This window comes from Oryx dammah, unplaced genomic scaffold (assembly GCF_014754425.2).
Source record: "Oryx dammah isolate SB20612 unplaced genomic scaffold, SCBI_Odam_1.1 HiC_scaffold_25, whole genome shotgun sequence".
Lineage (NCBI taxonomy): Eukaryota > Metazoa > Chordata > Mammalia > Artiodactyla > Bovidae > Oryx > Oryx dammah.
In genome coordinates, this window is record NW_024070209.1 from 105,294,505 (window position 1) to 105,304,849 (window position 10,345).

Here is a 10,345-nt window from a genome sequence, read left to right on the forward strand (position 1 = left end):
TAACCAGACATAACCAGCTACCTGAGAACCAGCCGTCTTGAACAGACGTAACTAGTCCTTCTTAGCCAGACATACCAGATACCTGAGAACCAGTCCTCTTTAGTGCTTCTTAACCAGACATACAGATATCTGAGAACCAGCCGTCTTGAACAGACATAACTAGTCCTTCTTAACCAGACATAACCAGCCCCCAAACCGGACACAGCCAGGCTTCTGCCTTCTGTCGCCGAGCGGGCCTCTTAGCCTTGTTCCTTGCAGCCCCGCCCGGGTGCTGGCCTGGCTACTTCTGGCTGCATGGATCCGCCTGCTCGTCCGTCCTGTGTGTGGGCCGTGGCCGGGCTCCTAGCGGAGCCCTGCAGGGGGAGTGTTTCCCGGTGGGCGGGTCTGCCTGCTCCATGCTCTCCTCACCATGCGGGGTCTTTCTCTTCTCTTCAGGTCTTCTGATCATTTTTTACTGGATTGTTTATCTTATTCTCAAGTTTGGGGAGTTTCTGTATATTCTAGGTGGAAGTGCTGTATCAGATAGCATGTGTCCTCACTCTCAGTTCAGTTTATCAGTTACTTTCTCTATGTGTGTGCTGCTGCTAAGTCGCTTCCGTCGTGTCCGACTCTGTGTGACCCCGTAGACGGCAGCCCACCAGGCTCCCCTGTCCCTGGGATTCTCCAGGCAAGAACACTGGAGTGGGCTGCCATTGCCTTCTCCAGTGCGTGAAAGTGAAAAGGGAAAGGGAAGTCGCTCAGTCGTGTCTGACTCTTACGCGACCCCATGGACTGCAGCCCACCAGGCTCTTCCGTTCATGGGACTTTCCAGGCAAGAGTTCTGGAGTGGGGTGCCATGGCCTTCTCCAGGGGATCTTCCCTTGCCAGGGATGGAAGCTGCGTGGGTGGGTGGGTTCTTCGTCACGTGTGAAATCCCTGCCGCACCTGGCCACTCCGCGTCTCCGGGTGTGGTCCGGAGGGTTCGGGGTGGCCGCTCGGGCACGGTAGGGGGTGGGGTTGGGCTCGCTCTCCTTGGCGTGTGGGCCTCTCACTGTGGCCGGCAGTGTGTGTAGGGAGGGCCTCTCCTCCTCCATGGGCTCTGCCCGGTGGCCATGCTGGGCCCTGCGGGCCTGGGCCCCGTCCGTGCGCTGGGCCGTGCCCTCCTGACGAACGCCGCTTCAGGGCCTGTGAGGAGAACCTCCCAGGAGCCGCTTCCCTTTCCCCCTCCCCAGCTTCGTGCTGGTCCTCTTGTGTATTTTACCAAATAAACAACAGAATATGGTGCTGTTTGTTTAAACAGCAGTGGCCTCTGGGAAAGGCTGTGACGATGAGCCTGGTGTCCGGCTCCCGAGTCCCCTCTCCCTCAGGCCCGTGTGTCCACTGCCATTTCCTTCTGTGTGTCGAGGTCCGTCAGCATTTCCCGCCGTGCTGGGGGCTGGTGGTGAAGTCTCGGCTTCCTACTGCCTGCAGAGTCCTTTCCCTCACTTTTGAAGGGTGTTCTTCTGGGTGAAGAGTTGTGGATGGTGGTTGGTCTCAGTGCTTCCGAGTCCTGGCTCCTCCTGCCTCCAGTGGGGAGGCCTTGCTGGTGGCCGTTCCTGGCTTCTCCGCGTGTCACGCGCCTCTGTACCCTCGGGTCCTCAAGGTTGTCTCTTTGGTACTGGGGTTTGGTGGTCTTACTACAAGGTGCCTGGTGGTGTGTGCATGGAGCCCCCGGGCCCGTTGTAGGGGGCGTTACCAACCCGGAAGCTTCCCGCTCACTTCTTCCAGAGCTGCCTCTGCCCTACCCTGCTTGGGGGGGCTCTGGTTCCCTATGTTCGAGAATCTGTTCCACTGCTCACTGAAGCCCTCCTCGTTTGCTGAGGTGGTTTTTCACTCTGGACGTCTGCTTCTCTGGTTGTGGGCTCCGTGTCCGCGCTTGCGGGCCTGTCCGTGGATCTGCTCCGTGTCCGCGCTCGCGGGCCTCTGCATGGCGTCTGCTCTGTGTCCGCGCTCACGGGCCTCTCCATAGATCTCCGTGTCCGCGCTCGTGGGCCTCTCCACGGCATCTGCTCCGTGTCTGCGCTCGCGGGCCTCTCTCTCCCCTCACCCCCGGCCGCCTTAGCCTGGGGCTGCCTGATCTGGAGCTGAGACGGACGGTGAGCCAGCGGCCAGCTCAGCCCCCGCTCTGGGTGCAGCCCTTCGCTCCTGATGTCCAGCTCCTGAACACTGCTCCTGCCTGCGTCTCCACCGAGGTGTGGGTCGAGGTGAACCCGCTGTGGCCCCTCTTACCCCTCCTTCGCTGGACCCCCTCCAGACGTGTGGGCCTGCTGTGAGGCAGCGGGGCCCAGGCACCTGCCCCGCTGGGACAGGCTCGGTTCTGCTGCTCAGGTCGTGGAGCGCTCTGATGCAGGAGTGGGAACAGGCCCCTGGGGGCTCTGACTCACCGAGGAGCCTAGTGTGCTTCTGAGAGCGATGCGGGGAGGGGAGCCCGGGACTGATAGCTGGTCGGCCCTTCGCTTTCTCTGTGGACTCAGCAAGGGGGGCAGGCCCGGGCCCCTCAGCTTCTGCTCCACTGCCATCTTCCTTGAGGTGGCCGAGCTGGAGGCCTGGGATGTACGAGGTGTGGGGATGGGGCGCTGGGTGGAGCAGCCCTGAGGCCAGTGGCCAGAAAGGGCAGCGGGAGCATCGCTGGGCATGTCTGCAAGGGAGGCAGGGTCGGGGCGGAGCCGGGGGCCGGGGGGCGGGGCCGGGGCGGGGCTGGGGCCACAGGTTGGATGCTCTGAGGTTTGTTGTTTAGACGTTGTCTTGACTTAGGTTTGCTTCCCATTGTTACCTGGTGTTGTTTTTAATTTTCCTTTTCATATTTGTGTGTTTTTTTTTAAATTGTAGTCTTCTAACAGACACCGTGGTAGATTATATCAGGTGAATAACCTGTATGTGATAAATCTTACATATGGCACGAGTACTTCAAAATTTTTCTTTGCGTCATTTAAAGTTTTTAGTTTTCTGTGAAATAAAGTTTTAATTAATCAGATTTGCCTTTTTCAAATCTTATACAAGCATCACTCTATCCTACAGTCGTAACTGTGTTTCAAAAAGACTGTCATTTTAAACAGCAGGTCAGTTGCCCTGACGGTGCGTTGTGTATGCCCAGTGCCCGGGGGTGTTTTCTGGTTCTAACCTGCTCTGCACTATACTGACGCACACCTTAATGAAAACAAGACCGGACGGCAGGAAGCCTCTGTCGGGGGCCGCCGGGCCTGGGCTCACCCCCGTGTCCCCCGCCCAGGAGGAGAACATCTGTCTGCACTGGGCGGCGTTCTCGGGCTGTGTGGACATCGCCGAGATCCTGCTGGCCGCCAGGTGCGACCTTCACGCGGTCAACATCCACGGGGACTCGCCCCTGCACATCGCGGCCCGGGAGGACCGCTACGCCTGTGTTGTGTGAGTGGCTCCGGGGCACTGGGGACTTGCTGCAGCGGACGGGCCTCTCCCGTCAGGCCCGCGGTCGGTGTCGCTCGGGAGGGTGGCGGTGAAAACCTGCCATCCCGGTGGCTCCCTGCTCGGGGCCACGGGAGCGGCACCCTCGTGAGGGCAGACGGGCCACTGGGAGCCCCACTGGCCGGAGCCTTTGCTCCGCTCCAGGCGGAAGCTCAGGGCCGTGCGGCCCCGTCCTTCCCGCCCGGGGGGCCTGGGATGGGGGGGTGCCCCTGCCGCAGAGCCTGAGCCCTCTCGGACGGGATCCGTGGGGGCGCCGAGCTCGGGCGCCCTGTCGGCCCCTCCCTGGGTCAGGCCACGGCATCGCCTGCCAGCTGACTGAGCTTGTGGCCAAGAGGCATCGCTGTCCTTTCATCCCGAGGGCCCTTTAACGGAAGAGCTGAGCAAAGGCGAATGCGTCCCTAGTTACCGTGGGGAGGCGGCTGCGTCCGCGTGGTGGCTGGAGGCGTCGGTCCGCGGGCTGTGCCGTCTCGGACCGGACGGCGGGTTCTGTTTTCACGGGTGGGCGCACTGCGCGCTTCTCGTCCTTGAGTCTTGGACGGAGGGGCTGAGTGTGCTGTGCACTTGCTCTCTGTGCAGCCTCTTCCTGTCCCGGGACTCGGACGTCACCCTGAAGAACAAGGAGGGGGAGACGCCTCTGCAGTGCGCCAGCCTTAACTCCCAGGTGTGGAGCGCCCTGCAGGTGAGCCAGGCACTGCGGGACGCGGCCCCTGACAGGCCGAGCCCGGTGGAGAAGACGGTGAGCAGGTGAGCGAGGAGCGGCGGGACCGCCCTCCCGGCGGCGGCACAGGTGCGGGAGGGAGCCGGGCTTGCCTGGAGCTGACTCGCCCCCCACGGCAGGGACATCGCTCGGGGCTACGAGCGAATCCCCATCCCCTGCGTCAATGGCGTGGACGGCGAGCCGTGCCCCAGCAACTACAAGTACGTGTCTCAGAACTGCGTGACGTCCCCCATGAACATCGACAGGAACATCACCCACCTGCAGGTCGGCCAGGGGCCCTGGTCCGGGCAGTTGCTGGGTGGTGGGAGGGGTTGCTGGGTGGCAAAAGGCCTTGGCTCGGCTGGCTCGGCTCTGGCCACTCCCCCCAGCGTCTGCCCCGCTTCTCCGAGCTCCTGGGGTCGTGTGCCCAGGCCCCCGGCCCTCCCCCTCTCCTGTAAGCCCCATTCGGGGGCCTTGGTGTCCTCTCCCCCTCCTCCCCTGGGGGAGGCTGCAGGCCCCGGCTTCCTGCGGAGGGTCCCCGGGGCTGCGGGGCGGGGCGGGGCTGCCGTCTGACTCGCCCTCCCGACAGTATTGCGTGTGTATTGACGACTGCTCCTCCAGTAACTGCATGTGTGGCCAGCTCAGCATGCGCTGCTGGTATGACAAGGTGAGCCCGCGGGCTGGGGGGCGGGGCCCGGGGCGGGGCGGGGGGCGGGGCGGGGCCCGTGTCCTGGTGGGCTGGGGTTGGGGCCAGGGCGGCATCCCCATCCTGGCTGGAGGCAGCTGCGCGGCTAGGAGGGCGCTGCTGAGGCAGGAACCCCCCAGCTTTGGTTTATTGGGGGCAGGACCGGGGTGTCCTGATGGAGGAGGGCACATAGGTCCCACGTGGAGGTTGCTGGCACAGGGTCGTCATTAGGGAAGACCGCTCAGAACGGTCTCTGAAGTTGCTAGGGCCCCAGACACTGCCTGGTGTAGCCCGGCAGCTCATGGCGTGCTGGCTCTCTCCAGAACGGGGGTTTGCAGAGGGGCAGGAGGTATGGGCAGGCGACCCAGGAGGGAGGCCACAGGGCAGGCTGCAGGGGCCTCAGGAGGCTGAGAGGGTGCTGGGAAGGTGAGCGGGGGGCCAGGCAAGGACCAGGAACCAGCCACATGGACTCCTGGCCAGAGGCTTCCCCTGGCTTTTCCTGTCCTCCCGGGCGGAAGCCAGCGTTCCGGGGGCGTGTTTGTCTGTGGAGGCCTTGCTGTGGGTGGCGAGTGCTTCTGTGTCTGCCCCAGGATGGCCGGCTGCTGCCCGAGTTCAACATGGCAGAGCCGCCGCTGCTGTTCGAGTGCAACCACGCCTGCTCCTGCTGGAGGACGTGCCGCAACCGCGTGGTGCAGAACGGCCTCAGGTGAGCCCCCCGCAGTGCCTCCAGCCCCCCGGCCAAGGGCACAGGGCTGGGCCTGCAGGCAGCTCAGGGGTGTCCCGTGTGTCCACAGACGGGAGAACGTGTGCTTAGTGTGTGCGTGCGTGTTCCTTGGAGCCTCGGCCTGTGTTACACGTTGATGTAAAGGGCAGAAGCCGTGTGTGTGTGTGTGTGTGTGTGTGTTCCTTGGAGCCTCGGCCTGTGTTTTGGGTTGATGTAAAGGGCAGAAGCCGTGTGTGTGCACGTGTGCATGTGTGCGTGCTCGGGTGCATGTACCTTGGAGCCTTGGCCTGTGTTACACGTTGATGTAAAGAGCAGAAGCTGTGTTGCCCACCTGCTCAGATGTGGGTTCCGATCGCACGGCCGGAAGTCGAGAGCCAGGCCTCCTGTGAGCCGCCTGGTCCAGGCTCACGAGTTGGAGCCTGTGTGCACGCTTGGGTTCCCTCGCACTGCATCCTGGGTGTCGTGGAGGTGGTGTCTGGTGTAATACCTCGCTTAGATGTGTGTGTGTGGTCCACTGACCACCCAAAGCCAGACTGTGGGGCTGTGGTCATGGAGCTTTTTCTGTGAAATGCTGGAGAGTTGAACAGTCTGAGGTCATAGGGGCAGATGTGTGTTCTGTGTGAGTTTAGCTGAGTGTGCGCGGCCTCGGTATTCTGGGGCCTGTTAACAGTAAGTGACCTGCCACACCGTGTGAGCAGCCCACGCCCCTGTATCCTTGTGTGTGGCTCGAAGTGCTTGGGGAGAGGACAGACTTGCCTGTCTCCCTCGAGGGCCCTGGAACACAGATGGCGGGCAGATGCCCGGACTCTCGGGGCCGGGAGGGCCCCCCCGCCCCCAGAGGTCAGCTCAGCCTCGCCGTTGGCACGCCGCCCGCGCCCAGCTGCGTTCCAGTCGGGGCCAGCAGGTTGCTCACCCACCTGGTCCTTGTCACAGCTGAGGCTCGGCTAGCCTGGTCCTGTGCTGGGCGCTGGGGTCACCAGGGCGGGCGGGCGAGGCCGAGGTCCCCTGCGTCCTGAGGGCGTGAAGGGCGCGGCAGCGGAGCCTGGGGTCACTCGGAGCCTCTGTTGCTCCCTCAACCGGCGCTGACGCGTCTCCAGACACAAAGGCGGTGTTCTCTGTCCTTTGCTCCCGAACCTCGCGTGTCACTCGTAGTGGAGAGAGCTGGGATGTACCTGTGTTTTCCAGGGCGAGGCTGCAGCTCTATCGGACACAGAACATGGGGTGGGGCGTCCGGTCCCTGCAGGACATCCCACTGGGCACCTTTGTTTGCGAGTAAGTGAGTGCCGCTCTCCCGGGCCCTGCCCCTGCGGTCTTGGGGGGTGTGTGGGGCATCTCCTGGCCCTGCCCCTGCGGTCATGGGGTGGCTGGGTGGGTGGGGGGCCGTCTCCTGGCCTTGCCCCTGCAGTCACGGGGTGTGTGGGGGGCGTCTCCCGGCCCTGCCCCTGCAGTCACGGGGGGTGTGGGGGGCCGTCTCCCGGCCCTGCCCCTGCAGTCTCGGGGGGGGGGCAGCATTGGGGAGGGTGCCGGGAGAGCCCAGGCCGGCTGTGTGGCGTGTGCAGGCAGCCCCTGCCCCGTCTGCAGCTCCCTAGCGTGGAGCTCATTTCAGAAGGCCTGTCAGGGCCTCATGATCCCCCGGGAGGATCACTTTGGACCCTTGGTCAGAAGGTTTCTGTGTCGTACCCTGGGGGCCCAGGCTCAGTCCTGGCTGAGCCATGGCAGGTCGCCCTTGCGTGGGCTCCTCACCGCCCCGCCCTGACCCACAGGTACGTTGGGGAGCTTATCTCTGACTCAGAAGCAGACGTGCGGGAAGAAGACTCTTACCTCTTTGATCTTGACAACAAGGTAATGCAGCCCTAGGGGTAGGGCGTGGCGCAAGTGGGACCGTGGTGTGGTGGTGCCCACAGGCAGCTGGGCTGAGGCGTGTGCAGTGGGGTCACCGGGCCCAGAGGCCCTGTGCCTGTTCTCTAGCCCCCTGAGCGTGGGGCTGGGGTGCAGCTCTGCAGCCCGAGCCCGCCTCTCAGCAAGGGTGGAGGCCCTGTGCGTGGGACGAGCCTCCGTGTGCACCAAGGGTCACACGCGTGACTGGGGGGCGGTCCTCTGTGCACCGGCTCCCTCTCAGGGGCTGGTGGGGTCGCTGGACTCCAGCTTCGCGGCTCTGGGCCCTGGTTTCCAGGGGTTTGTGCTCTGGCGCAGCTGCCCTCCGCCTTGCCCTGGCTCCTGGGTTGCTTCTGGGTTCGTCAAGGCTGACCTGGGAACTTGCTGGAGCTCACAGGTGCTGCCAGCGGGGGCCCTCAAGTGCTAGGTCCTTCTTGGCAGCCTGAGCCTCCAAGCCCCCCTCTGTGGGTCGGGGTGAAGCCAGGCGCTTGCTCCCATGCCCACCCGGCGTGGCCGTGTCTTCAAGCACCCTGCTGAGTGGACACGGTCCCCTCCTGGCTGGGCCACTGTTCCCGCCATGGATGAAGGAAGCTTCCAGACCCCAGGCTCCCATGGGCTGCGGGGGCTCGGGGCTCTGGGGCGGGGTCAGCGGGAGTCACGTGCTTGGCTGGAGGCTGTATTCCGTGCTTTTGAAATGTGTTGAAATCTTTCTGCTCCTGCAGTCTCTCCCGTACTTGCTGGAGTAACACAGAGGGTAACTCCACCCTGTGGGCCGCCACACCCGGGCTGTGCTCTCACACGGTGCGGTGGTCGCCTGCAGTGGCTCACGCGTGCCCCAGCGCGACTTCCAGGCACCGCCCCCACCTGCCTGTGGTGTGTCTGTGTCCGGGGTCCCTGCGGTGTGTCTGGCGTCTGGGGTTCCTGCTGTCTTGTCTGGCGTCTGAGGTTCCTGCTGGTCTTCATCCTGCTTGCCTGTTGCCGCCTGTTCCTGATTAGTTTTTATTTGGGTTCCAAACCTGCCTGAAGGGCATCAGGGCGTAGGCTCCCTCCTCTGGGAGCGCGTGGTCGCCTTGCGGGGACCGAGCTGCAGCTGCCCCCTCTGAGTCCGGCTCAGCCGCCCCCGTGGTGAGCCCAGCCTGGCCACCCGGCCCGCAGCACAGCCAGGACCGCCCCGGACGACCTCGCCTCGAAGCTCGACCCCCTGGGGTTCTCTGTCTGAGGTTGCCTCTGTCTCCGCCTCTGCCTCTGCAGTCCAGGCTGCTGGTCTGATTCTCACAGCACTTGACGCGCGGGGGTGCGGTCACTGTCGGGAGATGGGGGGAGGGCCGTTCTGGGTGCCCCAGTGGCTCCTGGCAGAGCGCCCCTCAAGAGAGACCAGCTGCCCTGCAGGCCCTCCATGCTCGCGGCCAGAGGTCTCTTCCTTGCTCTGCCCAGCCCACGTGGGCCCAGGACACATTCATTCTGGGCATGTGACGGCATGGATGCGCCCACAAACCCCGCTGCGCCAGCTCAGGCCTGCGTCCCTGAGCGCTGGCGTTCCGAGCGCCCGCCCCGCTGGGCGCCTGCGTCCCCAAGCCCTGGAGTTCAGAGCACCTACCCCACTGGGCGCCTGCGTCCCCAAGCCCTGGCATTCAGAGCACCCACCCCGCTGGGCGCCTGCGTCCCGGAGCGCTGGTGTACAGGATGCCCGTGCCCGCTGGACACTCATCGCCACCCCACTCCCCCATTGTTCGAAGTGGCAGGGCACTTTCTGGCCTTGCTATCTGGGTGTTTCCTGGGTCCCAACGCCGGTGTTCTGCTGTGGATCTGCCCGTCTCCTTGCTGTTCTGGAACCTTCCAAGCACCCACCCACCTGTCCTCTGCCCACATCACCTGGCTTCCTGGGTGTCCACACCCAGCACCTCAGAGCTGTGATGCAGGGGTTTCAAGTGGGCACAGGCTCTCTCCCTACCACGTTTGTGCTAGTGTGGGTGGTTTCGATCAGAGACGCTTTGGAAGAGCAGTACGTTCATCTGAGAAGGCGTGTTTCAAAGACATGAGCGACGTTTGTGGTGGGAGGGCCGCGGTGCTTCTTGTGAAGCGAATTTACAGGACCCGACGTGCAGTCTGGCCTTCAGGACGGGTGGCCAAGCGCCCAGGACACACCTTGTGGGAAGCGTGGGGGGTGTCGGGGCTGGAACTGGGGACCGGTGGGTGGAGGAGTCCCCGCTCGTCCCCAAGGAGTCCTGCGTCCCTGGGGACCACCCAGGTCCTGCAGGCTCAGGCGGGCCTGGCCACCTTGTGTCCTGGTGTGATTGCTGCGTCCGCGGGGCCCTCACTGCTTCAGGGCCAGCCCTGCACCCCTTCCGCCCGCACCTGGGGTGAGGACCCCTTCTGTGGCCCCTGAGCCTCTGGTTTAGCTCAGGAAGCTCCCTTCCCGCAAGGATTCCCGTCTGTCGCCTCTGTGGGCAAAGTCACAGAAGAGGGGGGAGAATGGGCCCAGTTGCAGCCCCGCATCCCCCGTGGGAGGTCAGGGCGTGCAGACGTGGTGCTCGGGGCTCCCGCCCCTCCCCGGGCGCTCAGGCCGGGGGCCCTTCCCGGTGCAGCGTCACCCTTGTGTCCTGGGTCTTTCCAGGGGAAACGCGGCTTTCTCAGGGCTCAGCCGTGAGGCCAGACACTTCTCAGGGTCAGGTCAGGCCTGGGTCCTGGGCACTGTCTGTGCCCACGGGCTCACCACCGCCCTGAAGGCTGCTGTTGGCTAAGTCCCCTCTGGAGGGACCCGGCAGCCCCCCGCCCTGTCCCCCCAATCCGTCTCCCCACCATCCCCCGCCCTCTCCCACTCTGTCCCCCTGTCTCTCTCCCTCTGTCCCCCCGTCCCCCTCCCGTCCCCCCGTCCCCCTCCCCTCTGTCCCCCCGTCCCCCTCCC

The 10,345-nt window shown here is 64.3% G+C and overlaps 1 protein-coding gene across 5 annotated transcripts in view; it reads left to right on the plus strand.

The window, feature by feature from the left end:
- The window catches only part of EHMT1 (euchromatic histone lysine methyltransferase 1), a 69,512-nt gene that overhangs the window by 52,523 nt on the left and 6,644 nt on the right, over nucleotides 1-10,345 (plus strand). For all 5 annotated transcript variants that reach the window (XM_040224916.1, XM_040224919.1, XM_040224917.1 and 2 more), the window contains 7 exons: nucleotides 3,248-3,402; nucleotides 4,036-4,203; nucleotides 4,297-4,441; nucleotides 4,746-4,823; nucleotides 5,432-5,547; nucleotides 6,751-6,837; nucleotides 7,329-7,407. In XM_040224916.1, the coding sequence (XP_040080850.1) occupies nucleotides 3,248-3,402; nucleotides 4,036-4,203; nucleotides 4,297-4,441; nucleotides 4,746-4,823; nucleotides 5,432-5,547; nucleotides 6,751-6,837; nucleotides 7,329-7,407 (828 nt within the window). The remainder of the gene's footprint in view (nucleotides 1-3,247; nucleotides 3,403-4,035; nucleotides 4,204-4,296; nucleotides 4,442-4,745; nucleotides 4,824-5,431; nucleotides 5,548-6,750; nucleotides 6,838-7,328; nucleotides 7,408-10,345) is intronic.